This window comes from Dermochelys coriacea, chromosome 26 (genome assembly GCF_009764565.3).
Source record: "Dermochelys coriacea isolate rDerCor1 chromosome 26, rDerCor1.pri.v4, whole genome shotgun sequence".
NCBI lineage: Eukaryota > Metazoa > Chordata > Testudines > Dermochelyidae > Dermochelys > Dermochelys coriacea.
Window position 1 is genome coordinate 545,384 of NC_050093.1, and position 19,133 is coordinate 564,516.

The 19,133-nt window shown below is 58.9% G+C and overlaps 2 protein-coding genes across 5 annotated transcripts; one reads left to right on the top strand and one right to left on the bottom strand.

The window, feature by feature from the left end:
* Positions 1 to 2,547: 2,547 nt before the first annotated feature.
* On the bottom strand, positions 2,548 to 15,752 carry GPAT4 (glycerol-3-phosphate acyltransferase 4). Of its 4 annotated transcripts, none has more exons than XM_038384783.2 (13): positions 15,521 to 15,752; positions 10,773 to 11,626; positions 7,864 to 7,933; positions 7,300 to 7,597; positions 6,766 to 6,840; positions 6,061 to 6,150; positions 5,867 to 5,960; positions 5,124 to 5,239; positions 4,728 to 4,783; positions 4,315 to 4,400; positions 3,764 to 3,892; positions 3,597 to 3,676; positions 2,548 to 2,889 (listed from the first exon to the last, which is right to left on the bottom strand). In XM_038384783.2, the coding sequence occupies exons 2-13, from the start codon at positions 10,935 to 10,937 to the stop codon at positions 2,781 to 2,783; spliced, it is 1,368 nt and encodes a 455-aa protein (XP_038240711.1). In that variant the 5' UTR covers positions 10,938 to 11,626; positions 15,521 to 15,752; the 3' UTR covers positions 2,548 to 2,780. The 4 variants fall into 4 exon arrangements, with proteins under 4 accessions (XP_038240711.1, XP_038240715.1, XP_043359038.1 ...); XM_038384787.2 differs by having other exon boundaries at positions 15,361 to 15,527; XM_043503103.1 differs by lacking the exon at positions 15,521 to 15,752 and adding an exon at positions 12,827 to 13,850.
* Positions 13,807 to 15,384, top strand: LOC119848554 (uncharacterized PE-PGRS family protein PE_PGRS46-like). Its single transcript, XM_038384523.1, has one exon. The coding sequence runs from the start codon at positions 13,807 to 13,809 to the stop codon at positions 15,382 to 15,384; it is 1,578 nt and encodes a 525-aa protein (XP_038240451.1).
* Positions 15,753 to 19,133: the final 3,381 nt, after the last annotated feature.

Consider the following 19,133-nt stretch of genomic DNA (forward strand, 5'->3'; position numbering starts at 1 on the left):
CCCCTTTAAGTACTTGGGCCCCAGGCTTATGCCAACCCCCTACTACATGGGAGTCTGGATGGGGGGCCTGGCACTCATGGTGAGGTGGCCAGACATCCTGATATTAGGGGCTTTGTCTTATATAGGCAGTTCCCTCCCCCCACCCCCCAAAAACAAAAAGTGCCCCAATTGTTCACATTTGCTGTCCAGTCACCTTGGCTGCTGGTGGCCCCTCTGGGTACACAGGTGCCCTGGCCAGGAGTGCCTGGTGCTCATAGTGACCGCCTATGAACATGGTGGGGGAGCCCGGTGCTCATCCCAACTCCTCAGGGTACCCAGATGCTGGGATGGGGTGGGCCTGTTGCTCACACCAACCCCTGTGCATACATGGGCCCTGAAGTGCTTCAAAACACCGTGCAATGCAGCTGGAACTAGGCTGGGGCTGGGGCTAGAGCCTCTGCCTTGAGGCAGGGGCCACGCAACATGAAGAGAGCAGAGGGATCCCCCAGAGCGAGCCCAGACCCTGGCATAGGGGGGTAAAGACTCCCCTTGGAGTAACTTCCAGTAGCTGTTCCCTCCCCCAGGTTAGAGAGGCCCAGTGGAGCAGCACTAGAGCCCCTTGCCTGGGTTAAGCAGGTATGTTGGTGTGTGCAGTGCCCACTCTCAGCTCCAGGGGAAAGGCCAGGGTGCAGAGGGGCTGGGCAATAGACCCTGTGTGGGAGACTGGCTGAATCAGAGCCTGGGGGAGGCACCCAGCACAGCAAGGACTCACGGTAGGGCTCCAGGCCTCAGCATTTGGTGGCATCACTGCAGGGGACTGGCCAGCGGCCCAGCACTGGGGCAGAGGGAAACAGGAGCCATGCCCTCCAGCCTCCATGTGGGAGGAGCAATAAACCAGTCCAAGTCCCAGAATGGAGGAGAATGGGGCTGTGGGCAACCTCCAGCCAGGACCCACTGCAGCTGGCCCAGGGAGATCCAGAGAGCTGGGGGCTTGAGCATAGCACCCAGAGGCAGCAGTGAATTTAGGACTAACGTGGGCCTGAGCCCTGGCTCACAGCACCAAGGGAGAACAGCCCCTGCGAGACGGAGGCCTGGGGGGTGCTCAGAGCCAGAGACCACACCAAGCTCTCCTGGTGGGCAGATGGCTCAGCCAGGTGGGAATGGCTCTAAGGCTCCCATGGGACTAAGCCCATGGCTCTGGGGATGCATAAGCCTGCCAGGCCCACTCCTATGCTGCACTGCCAGCATTCCCCATGCCACCCATGTGCTGATCTCCTGAGCACCCACTGGCCCATTGCAGCTGAATCAGCACTCCCGGAACTTCTGGACACCTAACTTCCAATTCCTAATCGCCATCAGCCTCATCCCATCATGGAACATATTCAGAGCACATGGCCGAAAAAATTAGCCAAAGAAATCCAGCCAGCCAATCCCCCGATTAGGCAGCAGAGCCAGGGCAGTGGGGGGCTGGCTACTCAGTGGCCAGGGAGAGCAGCCCAGCACTTTTCACCTCCATTCCAAATCCAGCTACTCTCCCGTTCCCTGGCTGCTGCTCTCCAACCCATGCCTGGCCCAGCCTTCCCTGACTCTCTCTCCCTTAAGTCAGGCGATAGCCCCTGCAGTTAGGAAAGCAGGAGACAGTGCTAGACTAGCTTGGAGGATGCACAGTACAGCGCAGAGCAGAGCAGAGGAGAAAGGGCTGCAGCTGAGCGAGGCCGACGGCTCCATGCCCTGGGCAGCCATGGTCACAGCACTCTGCTCAGACAGCGATTTGCGGGGCTGATGGTTCCAGGGAATGCCAGAGGCAAGTGCACAAGCAGCACTCAGCCCCTGGCAGGCTCCACCAGAGGGCCCTGGAGACTGAACTCTCCTCTCACCCTAGAGGTGGTCATGCCATGCATAGACTTTCCTTGTGGTGCTGTGGGCTGTAAAATGGCTGATGCCCTCTACCCCAGAGTTGGTTGCATGTGTGGAGCTAAAAGAAGGGAGTGCAGGGTGCAACCCTGGGGCTGGAAGTCACTAGGGACGCAGGAGACGGGCAGCAATTTAGCATTACACATGAGCTCACAGCCACGTGTGTCTGCACAGAACTCCCCTCCCCGCAAGGCCTGATGCTAACACAGGGCCCAGGCGTCACCAGCAGGGCCCGCTTGCCTCCCTGCACCACACGGTCCCCACCCCACTGTCCAGGGAAGAAGCTGGGGTGGGGTGGTGCACGTATCTGTATAGCAGCTCTGAGTGCAGGTGGGTCCCTCTATCCCCTGGCTTCCCCAAGAGAGATTAGAGCTTGGGGGGCTGACACATCCAGCCATAGGGGATTCCTGCACCAGGGGAGGGAACCCCGACGCTGCAGCCATCGGGGCACAGGGCAATACAATGCGCCCAAGCTGTGCAGCTCTGAGGTGCCATTCAGAAGAGTCACTGAGGGGGTGGGCCTACAAGGTCCCTTCCTGCTGTTGAGGCATATGTGGCAGCAGGGACCCTTCTCCTGGCTGCTGGCAGTAGCCTGGCACTGACCGACTCGCACCCCCAGCCCCTCCCACTAGGCCCCGCAGACCACGGAACAGCTGTCAGTGTTCATTTAATGCTGGCCCTGCAACGGGCTGAGCTGTAACAGTAACGAGAAGGCATCTTTGCCAGCAGCCATTCGGGGCCTGCAGGCTCCAGGCAGCACAGTGTCTCTGGGGCAGAGCCCAGGATGGAGGAGTGGGCTAGGCTGCTCCAGAGCTGCTCAGCCCACTCGAGTCCCAGGTTACAACGTGGCTCCAAAGGGGCCCGGGGCAGCGCTGGAGGCAGAGAGCTCAGGAGCGGCTCCGGTCCTCATGGTTGCCAACAATCGTCTTGCTGTACAGTTTCTGCTGCTCCTCCTTGAACGTGTCCTTCACTTTCTCCCTCTTCAGGCCCCCGTCCCTGGGGAGAGTCGAGCGATCAGACAAGCTGTACCTTTCCCCAAGCTCTGTTAGTGCTGGGGCTGCCCTGACCAGCTCTCACACATCTGGGATGGGAGCACTGTCCTCATTTTCCAGTGACTCAGTGAGCCAGGGCCAGAACTCAGGAGTCCTGGGCTCCTGGCCGTACTCAGCCACCCGACCCACTGGCAGCAGAGGGACCAATCTGCTCAGCCATTGGCTATGATACAGGAGCCTTGCTGATGGACTTTCATTCTCAGCCTCTGAAGCCCCAGTGATCGGGAAAGGACACCCACCTGGCTTGCTCTTCCAGGACAGCACCCAGGGAAGAGTTTGTTTAGAAGCAGGGTGTCCCACCGCAAGCTAGCATCCAAGAGTAAGACCCACACAGCATGAGCAAGAGGCAGCTGGTCTAGGCTGCACATGCAGCTGCAGGCTCCAGAGGGCACTGCCGGGCATGCTCAGCACATGCTTCTCTACAGCATGGATCTGAGGCCTACATACTTCCAGGCAGGGCTCTGTGCACATACTGCACCTAGGAGTTGCTGCCTGCCTCATAACCACAGCTCCCCTGAACCAGGCAGCCAGAAGGCTGGTTCTGGCAGCTGGCCCTCCCTCCTGTGGGCTGGAGCCTGGGAGCAGGGCAAGCCAGGCATCTCTGAGGCCTTGGACCCAGCACTGGGAGGGGAAGTTCTGGTTCTGACTCACCACAGCAGATCCACAAGGCCTCCCTGCCTGGCAATTGCTGACTTCACCCGGTTGGCAAACTGGACAGCATCCTCTTCAGGCTGTGGGAGAGCAAAGCTGTTTAGTACGAGCAAGGGACCTGGCCCTCAGCAGCTCCCCCACAGGCCTGGCACAGCCCCCTCACTCACCTCCCTGGTCATGGGGGGCAGGTACCAGACGCTGCAGACGATGGCCCAGCTGGTCATCATCCTCAGCAGGTAGGTCACCATTCCGTACTTGCTGCTGTTCCAAAAGGCATCTCCAAACTGCGGGTCATACTGCAGAGGGCGAGAGAGCCCATGAGATTGAGACCCACAGCAGTGCTGGCCGGGCATCACCACGGGCAAGGCCTCAGGCTCAGGCTCCCCAGCCTACAAGCAAGGCCAGATTTCGGCTTCCCCACACCCATAGCACAGGTTCATGAGATGAGCCCCAGAGACTCAGGACCATCTCCCTACTGCCCACTACTCAAAGCGGAGAACAGCCCCTCATGCCAACCGGAGGCTTCACAGCTTTGGGGCCCTGCTGCAGAGAAGCTGGGCCTATGCCCCTCCAGTTCCCTGCACAGCCACTGGGAAGGGCCTTGTTCTATAGCGTCCCTGTTCCCACCCTCCATAAGCAGCCCTAGCGGGATGTGCTTAACACAGCCAACCTCCCAGAGGGGCAGTGCTGTCTGCCCCAGGCAGGGAGCTGCTCGCACCTTGATGGCTACCGGGTAGACTGTGGCTCCAATTTCAAAGCTTCCCTTCTTGAACATCATCACAGACGTGTTGTTGATGCAGGTGCCTGTGAAGAAATGAGTGCAGCTGCCTCAGCCTCCCCCTGTGAGCATATGCCAGAGTCCTGGCTGGGAATGCGAGGATGGTGCCCTGGGGCTCCTCAAGGGCCAGCGCCCTGGGGTCCCCCAACCACGGCAGTCAGTGCCCAGCACTGTTGCGGGCTCACTTGTCTCAACCCCGACCTGAGGGTCATCCTCAGAGCTCTGGCAACATTGAGGACGCAGGCCCCCCTTGTCTTGCCCCAGAGGAGAGGGGATGACACACATGCTGGCATCAGCCATACGGCGTACTTCACAACCCACCATGGGTCAGTGTGGCCTGTTCTGCAGCTCACCTTCTGGGAAGATGAGGATGGGCAGTTTGCTCTTGTCCTGGACATGCTCTGTCAGCCTGCAGGGAAGAGAGAGTCACTGACTGGCACAGCTCCCTGGGGCACCCTGCTGGTTCTTCACCCAGCAGCCCTGAACATACAGTGCGCACCTATTAACCTTCAGTCAGGGTGCACTAGCTGGGTGCATGTAATGCTCCTGGGACGGGACAGCTCCCAGGCTCCCAAGAGCCACCTGGGACAACCAGAACCCTGACAGGAAGCAGGTTCCTCCTCCACTGGAGCCAGACAGCCCTGGCTCCCCCTCCCCAGCCATGCCTGTATGGAGTTCAGGAGAACCCGCGGTCTCCAGCAGGCCCTCCCTTCCCCTGCCTGAGAGAAAGCTATTGACTGCTGTCCTACCTTTTGGCCACAAGGTGGCGATCCTTGACCTCAGAGCGTTCGAACCAGACATGGGGACACGCCTTCACCACGGCCCTCTGGATCACGCCCATGAGCCCGCCATGGATCTGACCCACCTGAGCCAGAGGAAGATGCAGGTTAAAGTCTTTGCCTCAGTCTGCAGGAGTCGCCAGGCAGCTCCTAGCCTCATAACCAGACAGATTTCCCCCCTCTGCCCCCTTCCCAGCAGAGTGCTGGAGAGACAGCCCTGCCCCTCCCAGGTGGCTGTTAGGGGAAGGTCACACCTGAGGGGTGATGTGCCAAAGTTGCCAGAGGGGAGGGTCTGGGAGGAGCCCAGATCCTCATCACACACTTTGTGCTCAGGGTGGCCAGGCTGAGACTGCGACCTGCCCTTTCCACAGTCAGCAAAGCCCACAGCACTAATGGCAAATGTCCTGGGGCCTCTGGAAGTCCTGCATCCCCACACCAAAGGAGCACTGGCCTCTGCAACTGGGATGCCCAGAGGCTGCTGAACCACTGCGGGGAATCAACTAGATGCGAGAGGGGCCGTGTACACAAGCAGCGCTGGGTATCCAGGCTCGGGGCCCCAGACAAGCCCATTCAGATCCACGCGCTTTGCAAACTCCCTAAGCCTCAGAACACCCTCCTCCCCCCAGGGAGAAGAGCATCGGCTCCATCGTACAGCAGCACAGCGTCCTGCCCAGGGCAAAGGCCTCCCTGGGGATGGAGGGAGTGGCCCTTACCATAGCGTAGTAGCCATCGCTGGCCAGGATGATCACGTCAATGGGGGAGGTATGATTAGCCACGCAGATGCCTCCATTTCGGGGTCTGTTTTCCCTAAATATAACACAAAACCAAGATGGGGTGACAAGGGAAGCAGGAGCCTAGCCTGAGGCAGGGAAGAGCATGGCAAGGCAGGCCGGGAGACGGTGCTTACTGGTCATGGTAGGTGATGATGGCGGTGAGGGCACGCACACAGATCCGGTAACACATCAGGTGAACGTGCTTGCTCAGGAACTCCTTCCACCTGCAGAAGCAGAGCAGAGATTGTTACCCCAGACAGCCCCACAAGCCACCCATGCTGGAGCGCCCTACCCTGAGCCAGGAGCTGCTGCAAGGGCCATGTGGTGAGCTGGCACGTATACTGGGCTGGGGGAGCTTGGGGATACAGGGTAGGGGAGTGACAAGGCTGACCTGACTGTGTACCCCACAAAAGAGTGTACAACAACTTCCCCTCCCCTCATGGAGCATGTGAAGGGCAGAGGTGTTTGTAACTGTACTAACCCAGCCCAACTGGGACACCATGCAGGCTGGCTCCCGTCCCATCCATCAGTCCAGCCCGACCCCTTTCCATGCTCGTCACAAGCCGAGAGAGAAACCCATGAACTGAGAGTGACACTTTGCTCATCTGAGCTGGGCTTTGTGTTTTGCTCCTCACAGTTCAGGGCTGTGAGGTTTGCCACAGGGGCTCCGTTGTGGCAGAGATCCTGCTGTGTCTGTCCCCCTAGGGATGCAGGTGCCAGTCACCTTGGCCCCTCACCCACAGACATACATCTCAACAGTGGCTGTGATGTAGAGGGGGAGACTCCCCTTCCTGCCCCTCCATCCATACTCCTCCATGTTCAGTGAAGGGCCAACTCACCTTCCACTGGGCAAATATCCCACCAGTGTGGTGCCAACCACCAACAAGCTGATGCCTGTGAAGGCCAGGGCAATCCTGCAGGAGGGAGAGGGATGTTACAGGCCAGCGAACAAATTCCATGCAGCCCCGTGGGTGTGAAGCCCTGCTGCCTGCCTGCCAGATAGCAATCTCTCAATGGACCCTGCTGTGGGGTGGGTGTCTCTCTGTGTCCTTGTGCTGCCAGGAGGACCCAGCACCTCTGGCTCCCGAGCCAGCTGGTACTGCTGCAGAGAGGATGGGCCCATGGGAATGTACATGGCCATCTTGGGATCCCCCACCCTAGCTCACGCTACCCTGGCTCCCCGCCATTGATCTAACCACCAGACCACACTCTTTTCCCAGGGCCAAAGACAGAGGCAGAAGCCTCAAGTTCCAGCCCCTGGCTCTAACCATCAGCCCTTGGCCCCTCTCTTGTTGCAGGCAAGACGACTGGAAGCAGCCAGTGCAGTGCCGGGGCGCCCAGCAGGGAGGCCGTTGCCAGGGGCAGCTCCTCACCTGAGTGGCAGCAGGAAGCAATACCGGATGAGCACACCCAGCCCCCACAGCACAGTGAGGCGCAGGCTGATGTACTGGAAGTTGTAATTGGTCCGGCTGAGCAGGTTCCAAGACTCCAGCTCCTCAGCTGAGAACCGCTTGGTCACCTCATCATCCATGATGGTCTCAATGCCCTTGCGGCAGAAGTAGAAGATGTCAGAGAGCTCAAACTCAGGTGTGTCCAGGGCTTTGCTGCTGCCACTCCGACGGATCTCTTTAATCTCCTCCTCCAGGGATGTGGGCTCCTTTGCAATGATACCTGCAACACGGGCCACGTGCACGTGATGGCAGCCTGACAGGCCCGCCCCCTGCCAGTAGATGGGGCCAACCCCCGTCCCTCCCTCCCTCCCCCTGCCTGCAGGAGGGGCCAGCCCCGGGCCCTGTCCTAGACATGGGACACCCACAGACCAGGTGTGCTCCACATATCTCCCTTGCCCAGAGATGAGGCATTCTCACCCACCTATGACAGGGACCTCCCACACACAGACATGGAGCTGCTGATGGGAGGGGATGGCAGGCTCTCACCATTTACATAGGGCTTGTATAGTGGGTGGTTCTTCTCCTTGGCGCCACGCTCTATCCTCAGCGTCGCCCACTGAAAGAGACACTAGATAAGCAGGACTTCCAACCCCCCAGGCACCCTCATCTTCCGGGGCTTCTTCCCCGCCAAGTCCCTGGCTGTGGGGACAGAGGTAGGGCTCATTCCAGGAGCTCAAGGAGGGGTTCTCAGAACAGCACTGACGTGAGGTCAGAGCCTACAGAGAGGAGAGAATGGGGATTAGGCTTGGAAAGTCCACTAGCCTACACAGACAACCAGCCAGGACAGCTGTCTGCCCCGGGACCTGGCTGCTAATGAGGATGGTGCATGGGCTGGAGCTTGGGGAGAGCCCCACTAGGAGAGACTGTTGTGAAGGCATCTGCATTCCATTCTGGGCACCGTGTTACCTGAGAGATACAGACAGAGCAGAGGGACTTCAGAGAAGAGCAACACCTACCCCAGAGCTGGGGAAGGGCGTTATGGAACACCTCTCCCCAGCCCCAGAGCACGCTCTGTAGCTTTCAGGCAGTCCCATGGCACTTTGCTATTCCCTCACATGGGTGCCATTGGCTGGACTCCATATGGACCCTGATCACTTGTTCTTGCGCCCCTTGGCAGGGGGCTCCAGCACAGGGTGATCAGGTGACTAACCCAGCACTATTTTCCGATTCTCTTTTCCTCCCTCATGGAATCAGAGGCTGCATTTCAAGGTTGCTGATGGAACCAGCAGGCCAATAGTGTGAAGGGCTGGAACCCCTCCCTTCTCCCACTTGGCTGACAGCTGCTGCTACTTCTCTGTGCACTATTGCTCACAAACAGCAGCCCTGAGCAACCTCCAGGCAGCTATCTGGCAGCAACAGCCAGAATCAATGCCCAGATCACCCTTATTCACAGAAATCTCCCCCCTCAGCTGCTCCCCAAGGGCACCAGATAAACAAACACACAGGTTGGATTTACAGCCAATCAGCCTGCCCTCCAGAGAACCTTCTTGATGGCTAGGCTGGAAAGGGTTAGATTTTTCTCTAAATGTCTATTTTACCATATACATGCAAACCACAGAAAAAAATAATTCCATCGATAGCAATCAAAACGTACAGCTAAGCAAAGGAAAAAAGGCTGCTCGAGAACCTATCAGAGTTTAACTTACAGAGATTTACTCTGTAAACTCTGACTTATGATATTGACAAGTTTGTGTTTTAACCATTATAAAGCTTGAACTTTATGAATCTGAATGTTTACTGTCATTATATTACTGTCTGCCCACAACAGTAAAAAATTAAATGGATAAAAATAAAAAATGCTTAAAAATAAACATTGCTATCATTTGCCAAAATTAGAGAAATTAAAACCAGAATTCTATCAAATTTGCCAGTATCACACCTGCCTTCTTAATTTGGGCCTTGAAAACAAACTCTTAAGGAGAACAAAATGTGCACACCTACTCCAGACCCAGTCTCTCCCAGCAGGGGAGCGAGGCTGGAATTGGTGTCCTGGCAGCCTTTGGAGAATTTCCTGTTTGAGATCAGTCCCTGTTACCAAGGTTTTGGGGGAATGGGCCCTTGCAGAGTTCTGATCACACCTGCTTTGCAGGCAGCACTGAGCCAGCCCTGTGCCCTTAAAGGCTGAGTAAGAGCTCCTGAACAGCCAGGCAGACATGTCCTAGGGTAGTCTCCAATCCCCAAGAGCTATATCCTGGCCATGCCCCATGCTTTGTCAGAGGTCAGAGGAAACACTGCCTCTTGGGCTAGGAGTCTCCCCTGAAACCTCCCACACAACTGGCTGGGTACATCATGGAGCACCACTACTGCCAGAGGCGAGTATAGAAGTGGCTGGACCTGGACAGACCAACAGTCTGACTTGGGAGAATGACCTAGCTGTCCCCAGAGCTTGCAGAGCTAGCATGCTGTCCAGGCCTGAGACCCATCACCCCAGGCAGCACCCTCCTTCCTGTTATAGACACCAATGGCAGGGCATGAGCATTGTCACACTGCACTCCAGTTCCCTGCAGAGAACTTCACTATTGAGTGTAGAGGATACACCCGGCCTTGGCCTCCTCCAGCCCCACCTCCTGGGAACTCAGCAGAGTCCTGGGCCTGCATGGACAGAGAGCCCAGCTGACACCCAGCTTCCTTCACCCAAACTTGTGTTAAAGAAGAGATGCTGTTTCTGCTGCCCCAGATGAACAGCCCTCCCCATCCCCAGGAACGAGGCGCCTGCTCCTCGCCCCGCCCCCAGGCCCTGCTCCCCTTTGTCTCCTTCTACCACTGGGCTGTTCTTGAGAGGTGCTGAAATCTGCCCTTGCTTGGGTCTGCCATGTGTGAGACTCAAGCCTTCTTTCTCTCTCCAGAGATTTCAGAGTAGCAGCCGTGTTAGTCTGTATCCACAAAAGGAAAAGGAGGACTTGTGGCACCTTAGAGACCACCACATTTATTTGAGCATAAGCTTTCGTGAGCTACAGCTCCGATGAAGCATCCAACAAAGTGAGCTGTAGCTCATGAAAGCTTATGCTCAAATAAATTTGTTAGTCTCTAAGGTGCCACAAGTACTCCTTTTCTTTTTTCTCTCCAGAGAAGCTCTGCTGCTGTCAGTCAGTGACAATACAGTCTCTGCAGCACTTGTTTACAAGGCCTGTGTCCTCAGCATGGGGGCACTTTGGAATGACCTACAAGCACAGATCTATGGAGCTGGCTCAATAACAGGACCCCCCCTGGAGGTTTCTAGCACCAACACTTGCATCACCAACAGCCAAACTCTCATTCAGCAACCCACAGCACCACCATCCAGGGACACCCTCTATTCGAAGGCTCATGCCCCTGGCAGGGATCTCCCTCAGGCACATGGACAGTGATCAGGGCACCCGAGCTCCTGCACAGTACATCCCAGAAGCATGACTTACCCGGAAAATCTTTAATAGTGTTTTCATATAAATCCTGCGGATGCCAAAGGAAACCCCAAAAATGGCTGGCACAATGATGAAAACCAGAAGCAGCGTGAAGAGGACAGTCAGGGAGATCCCCAGCAGGTTAACAACCAGGCTGTCAAAGGGGAGCAGGAGAAACATGATGGAAGGTCCAGGCAAGGCCAAAGCCCTGCGACCCTGGGGCCAGGAGAGAAGGGCTGTCCACAGCGATCAGCCAGTCCTCCCGCTAACCAGCAACAGTCCCTTGCATGCTCCGAGTCCCCAGCAGGTCACAGACTCCATTCCAAAGTTCACATCCTTTCCTAGCAGCCCGCGGGAGGAGGAATGCGAGGGAACCAGACGAGAGGACGGTCAGGCGAGACTGAGCAGCTTGGTCTCCAGGGCTCAGCGCGGCTGGAACATGGAGCGTGGGTTCTTAGAGGGTTTGCGAGTGGCACTGTAACAAGGCAGCTGTGTGAACGGGGATTCCCCCTGTGGCCCACCAAACAAGTCTTGTTGCAGGGTGTCTACTGCACAGACAGACAGTGGAATTCCCTTTGGCTTGTTGAGAGAAGGAAAGGTCTTTTCACAGGCGTGAGGTGGGGTCCATCCCTGATCCCGCATTGGAGAAACTCTGGAAAAATCAGTATTTCTAGGAGCCTGCCATGTGCGGAGCTACTGTCTTTGCCACCACTAGTTCGGAGCCTCTCCTGCCGCCTGTCATTCCAGAGACCTCTGGCATCCACCCATGCTGGAGTCCTTGCAGAAAGGGACAGTGCCTCTGCCCCTGTGAGGGCCCCCGAGCTGTGAGCTGCCTTCTTGGCAAGAGAGCCCCTCACATGCCACCAGTACTAGGGGAGGAAAGAAAAAACAGAGTCAGGCAAATCAGGCAGCGAGACGTCAATGCACAGAGGGTCTCCTGAGGCCTAGGAGCAGCGAGCCCTGGATCTGAGAGGGCAGAGTTCAAGCTGAGGACACACTGCTCACAGTGCAGGGTTCAGGAATCAGCAGATCTGACTCCTCAGCTCCTGCCTTACACTGGTACAGTGCAAAGAGCTGGGAAGTGGGCTTGCTACCCTCCTGGTCCCTGCATTTTCAGCCTAGATCTGCAATTCAGATCAGTGCAGGAGCCTTACCCTGACTCACAGAGGTACTGCATAAGGCCGGTGAGTCTCCAGAGCAGGAGACCAGCAAATGGAGTGAGGGACCCCCTCCCTACTGATATGGATATCACCACTCGGCACTTCTATCATGAGGGATCCCTGAGCACTTTACTAGCTACACCCAGACACATTTCTTCCACCACTGAACACAGCCTCTCTGGGGTGAGGCTTGGCAGCTGTTTGACACATGGCAGCACTACAATGGACTTTAGGACAGGAAGTGAAGTAATCCTGCAGTGAGAATGAAAGGAGGCTAAATATGATTATCCAAATTGGAACTTGCCAGGTGACTGTGACTAAAACCAAGATCAGTGTCTCAGTGTTACATCTCATCTGAGAGACGGCACCTCCAGGTTCACAACATCCTTTGCATCATGCTGGCTCAATTCCAACTCCTGTGGAGAGCTTCTCCCGCTGAATCACCCGGGTGGGGGGAGAGGGCAATTCCCATCCACCTACCGCCCTGGCCTGACCCTCTGATACACAGTGACAGGCAATAGGTGGGGGCACCAAACCCAGCTCTGCAGGAAGAGTCATTCCCAACCACAGGACAGCTGGGGAAGCAGGAGAGCCCTCCCTTCCCCTTTCAGACAACTCTCTAGCCCCGCTTGGCTCCCCGCTACTTCCCACAGCACACTGGAGGCTCTGGCTGCTGGCTCAGCACCACTGTATCAGGCACAGCTAAGAGCATCCTCAGTGCCGCATGGAATGCTGCACCAGTAAACCCTGCTCCCCAGAGAAGACTCTCTCTGCCTACCCCTGCTGCTGCCTTCCTCTCCTATGGGCCAAGCCTTGCTGATCAGTCGCCTCATGCACCAAACCCAGGAATCCCACGTGGCAAACTAACCAGTCAGCCCAGCCAGCCTACCCACCACCATCCTGACTCACCAGAAGGTGCCTGGGTGGAGAAGAGAAAGAATTATAGGACTTAATTAGCACATTCCTTCCATGTAACACCCTGTTCTGGGCTAATGGCCCAGTTCAAATTATGGCCTGGCAATGGCCAGCAGCACAGGCATAGTTTGAGGCAACCCTGTTCAGCTTTGCTCACAAGCTTTAGCCATAGAAGTTTCTAGACAGGGTGGTGACACTGTCACTGGGATCTCTAGCTGGTGTCACCCTTCCATGCTTCCTGTGGAACCCAACTGCTGGAATGATTGTCTCAGAGGCCCTCCAGGAACAGCCCAGATCAGGCTGCATAGCTAGCTGCTTTCCTAAGATAGCTCCAAGGGTCCAAGCCCTGCAGGGATCTCATGCGGATACGCACAGAGCGCAGGCTCCTGTCCTCCACCACCAGCAGGGTTGGATGAGGAACTTTAACCTCAATAACCAGATTTTCATAGTACAATGTTATACAAACTACAATTACTCCTCACAAGCCCATGGTAACCAGTCAGGGAAGCACATTCTGCCCATTTTACTCATGGGCAATAGCAGCACGAAGCAAAGGGACCAGCCCAAGGTCATGGTGCAAGTCAGTGAAAAGCTGGGGTTCTACCCAGGAGTCCCCGGTCTCAGAGCTCTGCTCTAAGCACTAAACAAGGGAAGCATATTGTTGTGAACGCAGGGATCCTGCCAGAAGCCCAAGGAGCGATCCGCAATCCCCTTCCCCTCAGCAATGGCTCCTAGAACAGTGCCATGTTATCAGGGGAAACCAATCTACAGCCCAGAGTGGACTCAGGTGCATGCAATTCATTCCCTCCAGCATGCGTAATCGTGAGACACATCCCAGAGACAGGACAGGTAACAGCATCCTCTGAACAACACACAACAGAACAGCCAAATGACAGGAAGAGTCCCTGCCCAAGGGCCTCAGCCTGGTTTCAAGGGCTCGGCAGCAGTTCCAGTGCAGGTGTCCGCTATCCGAAATGGGATGTGGGGCTAGACGGCCGGTTGGTGCCGCCGAGCTAGCTGGCCCGCACGGGGAAGGGGGGAGACATGACCCCACTGGTCTGATCTGGGCTAGGCGAGCCGACCGGATCCATCCAGCACAGCGGCGGAGGAAGAGGAAACCAGGCTCGATGGGCCCCCTGATGGGAACCGCCCCGCTCAGGGTCGGGGGCTGGCAGAGGGCCGGCTGTCCGGGCGGGCGGGGTGTGTCCCGCTGCGGAGTCAGGGTTTGGGAGCGGGAGGGGACGGCACAGAAGGGCCCAGCGCTGGGCACTGCACAGGCCCGAGGGGGCGGGCTGAGGGCTCAGCGGGGCAGGGCCCACGTGCGGAACAGCGATGAGGGAGCAGGGGGAGGGAATCTCCAATGGGGCCGCTGCGCAGACGGCCCCATCTCACAGGACGGCGGGGGGGGCGGCGCCGCACGGACGGCCCCATCTCACAGGACGGCGGGGGGGGGGCGGCGCCGCGCGGACGGCCCCATCTCACAGGACGGCGGGGGGGGGCGGCGCCGCGCAGACGGCCCCATCTCACAGGACGGCGGGGGGGGGGGCGGCGCACGGACGGCCCCATCTCACAGGACGGCGGGGGGGGGGGGCGGCGCCGCACGGACGGCCCCATCTCACCGGACGGCGGGGGGGGGCGGCGCCGCACGGACGGCCCCATCTCACAGGACGGCGGCGCCGCACGGACGGCCCCATCTCACAGGACGGCGGGGGGGGGCGGCGCCGCGCGGACGGCCCCATCTCACAGGACGGCGGGGGGGGCGGCGCCGCACGGACGGCCCCATCTCACAGGACGGCGGGGGGGGGGGGCGGCGCCGCACGGACGGCCCCATCTCACAGGGCGGCGCCGCACGGACGGCCCCATCTCACAGGACGGCGGGGGGGGGGCGGCGCCGCACGGACGGCCCCATCTCACAGGACGGCGGGGGGGGGGGGCGGCGCCGCACGGACGGCCCCATCTCACAGGACGGCGGGGGGGGGCGGCGCCGCGCAGACGGCCCCATCTCACAGGACGGCGGGGGGGGGGGGCGGCGCACGGACGGCCCCATCTCACAGGACGGCGGGGGGGGGCGGCGCCGCACGGACGGCCCCATCTCACAGGACGGCGGGGGGGGGGGGCGGCGCCGCACGGACGGCCCCATCTCACAGGACGGCGGCGCCGCACGGACGGCCCCATCTCACAGGACGGCGGGGGGGGGCGGCGCCGCGCGGACGGCCCCATCTCACAGGACGGCGGGGGGGGGCGGCGCCGCACGGACGGCCCCATCTCACAGGACGGCGGGGGGGGGGCGGCGCCGCACGGACGGCCCCATCTCACAGGACGGGGGGGGCGGCGCCGCGCAGACGGCCCCATCTGACAGGGCGGCGGGGGGGGCGGCGCCGCGCGGACGGCCCCATCTGACAGGGCGGCGGGGGAGGAGGCGGCGCCGCGCGGACGGCCCCATCTCACAGGACGGCGGGGGGGGGCGGCGCCGCGCAGACGGCCCCATCTCACAGGACGGCGGGGGGGGCGGCGCCGCACGGACTCACTGCAGGCCACGGGGTGGGGGATAACGGTTTTCCATCGCCGCCCGGGCGGGGCTGGCGGTTCCCGGCCGCGCGGGGCTCTCCCCGGGGCTCGGCGGCAGGGAGCTCCCAGGGATGGGGAAGGGTGTGTAAAGCCAGACCGAACCGGGCCAGTGTCACTCACCTGCCGCCGCTACGGCCGGGCTTAAGCTCCGCCTCCACCACGTACCGTGCGTGTGCCCGCCCTTCGCCCTGCGATACGTATTACGTCATCGCGGGGCCGCGCACGGTGACGAGTCTGCGCTCTGCGTGCCGCCTTGGCGTCCGGGGCTGCGCGGGGCGGGCCGCGGAACGCGGGGGCGTGTTCTGCGGGCGCCCCGCTCTCTGGGTGCCGCTGTGAGGGACCGGGGTGGGGCCGCCTCAGCTGCGTCACGGCAGTCACATGGCCGCGACGTGGTGACGTAGTCAGAGACGCGGGGCGGCACGAGGGACCCGGCCCCGCCCGCCGCGGCTGTCCGCTGTAGCGACGCTTCCGGCCCAGCAGAGGGCGCAGGGCGGCCGCGCCGGGGGGTTGCTAGGGGCGGGGCCAGGACGCCTGGGTTCCGCACCGGGCGACCGGCCCCCGCAGCCGAGGCTCTCCCGAGGGCGCGCGGCCGGCAGCCGAGCCTGGCCCGGCCCTGTGGTGCTGCGCGCGGCCGGGGCCTGGGCGGGGCGTCAGGCTCCGGGGAGCAGCGCACAGAACGGGGGGGCCCCGCGTGTCCGCCGCCTCCCTCGCCGGGGCAGAGCAGCAGCCGGGCTAGGCGACAAGGCGGGGGCAGGGGCGGGGGCTGGCCGCTCCCCTTGGCTTGGCCATCACCCAGCCCGGCACCGGCCTGAGAGACTGCACTACCCTGGGCAATCCCCTCCCACCTCCCACCCAGCCAGGCCAAGGCCGTTCAGAGGGAAGCCATCGTGATAAACTACGATGTCTGTCCCTTTAGCGGGTGCATGGAGAGGGGTGCAGGACAAAGCCCCAGTTCTGTTACTGAGGCACTGCCAGACCTACGGCGAGCCATCTCCCTTCCTCATGCCTCAGTTTCTTCCTCTGGCCTGTAAAAGTGCTGATGGGGTGGGCGAGGGAAGAGGTTTAATGACACCTCGTTGAGACTAAAGGGGCAGTCGTTAGCTATATAACATGGCCTAGGACACATTAAAAAAATCCTTTAAACCTGACCCCCAGTCCAGGACCCCCCCCCCCGGCAGGGGAGAAGCGGTTTACGATGAGAGGAGAACTTTACTACTCTTTGCACCTCCCACCTAGGGGTTAAGGTTGAGGGGCTTTCAAGGATTTTAGGCCTAACTCGACAGCCACACACCATCTGAACACTTTGTCTTTGCTAAGCTGCAGATTGCAAGTCACACAGCCAAGCCTGGCTTCTTGATTTGTGATAATGGTCAAAGGCATTACAGGCAGAGGTGCTTTAATTTACTTACCAAGCTGCCAGTAAAGTCTGGTTTCCCACCCGAGCAGGGGACACAGGAGTAACATGGTAGGGGAGTGCCAGTTAGGCTCCTGTCATGGCAGATCTGAGGCTCTTCCTCAGGCTTGCCTACACTACCAAGTTTTGTTGATAAAATTTATGTCGCCACCCAAAAGTTGACAAAAAAAATTGCCAAAGGGTGTTCACACTTGCTCCCTCTGTCGACAGATCATGTCCACATTGGGGACACCCTCATCGAGAGGGTGAGCAACGCACGGTAGGTATGAATCCCACAGTGCAGCGTTGTGGGAAGGAAGAGCTGATTGCTGTGCATCTTGGGATTCTCTCCGAGTTATCCCACAGCCCCCTCGGCTGCCGAGAGCAGCATCATGAGTAGCTCTGTGAAAGCAGCCCAGCAGTCTGTCCCCCTCCCCGTGCAGCAGCAGTCTGGGTTCCTAGAGCAGCATGTAAACGCTCTTTGTCGACAATAAAGGGAGGGGAAGAGACAAGTCTGTCATGGGGTGGAAGTTTTTTTTATGGTCAACGCTCTTGCTGTTTTGTCACCAAAAGGCAGTTTTTGGCAACAAAAGTTGTCAGTGTAGACAAGCCTCTGTAGGCCTCATGACCACCCCTCCCAACAGGAAGGGCCTGGATCAACCTAAACTTGCTCAGCTCCTCCCAATGGCACAGGGAGCTCTGGCAGTTGTTGAGAAGAATGGGGGCTGCCTGCCCTAGGAACAATCAGGGCCAGGGCTCCTTGTTCTGTAACTGGCACAGCACGATGGGTTGCTTTCGGTGGTGTTCCGCGTTCCACCACCCACACACCAAACACTGCACTCAGCAGCACATGCTGCAGGCAGCCAGAGCTGGGGGGACCCCTACCTAGGAGGCACTGTGCGGTAGAAGCCGGTGTGCACCTGTCACTGACTGCACTACAGCTGCTGGCCTCTCTGAGAACTGCAAGCTGCAAAGGGGCATGCAAGGAGCTGAGAGGAACAGTATTTGGGGGTAGGAGCTGGGTCCATGACAGGCGAGTCACCTAGGATCCAGGTACCTGCCTGGAGCTGTAACTTACTGAGGCCAAGGGTGAGTTATGTGCTGGTGCTGCAGGGTGCTCACTGGGCCACAGTCCAACCAAAGAGGCTTTTGCTGTTACGGACTCAGGAATTAGGAGCTATAGATATCACTGCTATGTCACCTTCCAATCCCAGCTGCCTGCTAATCACTAGCAAAGGATGCAGGAGCTAACGGGCTTTCAGTTCCATGACGCAAGCTCCTGAAATCCTGGCTCCTTGGGGCAGCTTACTATCTAAAGGTGAGGAGCAGAGAAGGGCATAAGAAAAAGGGACCCTGAACAGACATGCATCCCACAAGAGGGGCAAGAGACCCTGGGGCAGCAGCAGTAGCCAGGCAACATAGGAAAGCCAGGGAGAAGAGGCTTCTGGGTCAGCCCTGGTCTCTGTCACACCATTGAAGTTACTGGCACGTGGCAATGGGGGGAAACTCCAGGAGGCCGTGTGGATTTGGCATTTCTTCCCACAGCACTAGGGCAAGGGAGAGAGAGATTTTGGTCACAGTTCCAAAGCACCCAACCCTGAGCAGAGTGGTGGAGGCAGGGCAGATGGTGGGCAGGGAAAGATTCAGTGCTCTTGCTGAGCTTCCCTCAGAGGTCCCTGCTAGGCTGTGACCAGAGGCTCCCAGCAGGAGGTGCACTTGGAGGGATGAGGAGGAAGGTGTTGCCATTTCTCTGGCTTGCAAAATTGCTCCTTCCTTTGGTGAAATGGGATGAGCTCTGTTCAGGGGAGGGATAGGAAACCTAAAGACAGGCTTGTGCCTATCATCCACCTACACTGGCAAGGCAACTTTCCCCAGCAGTAACCCAGCTGGGGGACAACACAATCCATGCAGCCAGGGCATCTGTAACTCTACTTCCATGTGCTTCATTGAGGGGGTTGGGCTACCTTAGCAATATCAGGGAGATCACATCTCCCCATCCTGTGTTTGATGGGGGGGGGGGAAGGTTTTCAGCCCATTATTGGAGCAGTGGGTGATGGACCTATTCTTTGTGCAGGAAATCATCAGCGTTTGGCTGTTTAGGCTGCAGTCACAAGAAGATGGGCCTGTCTGCTTACCGGTTTGCAGCTCCATGCACAGCAATGGGGCTGTATAGAAACACATAAAAACAGAATGAAACTAAACTTTCTGAAAAAAGTTCAGATAGTCACAAGCTCTGCAGCTTTTCGGGGGGGGGGGGAGACGGAGGGGAGGACAGTCTGCAGGGCAACTTTCGTGCTCTTGTGCCTGTCAGCAAAGCTACAGCCAGGCACTGCTTCCACC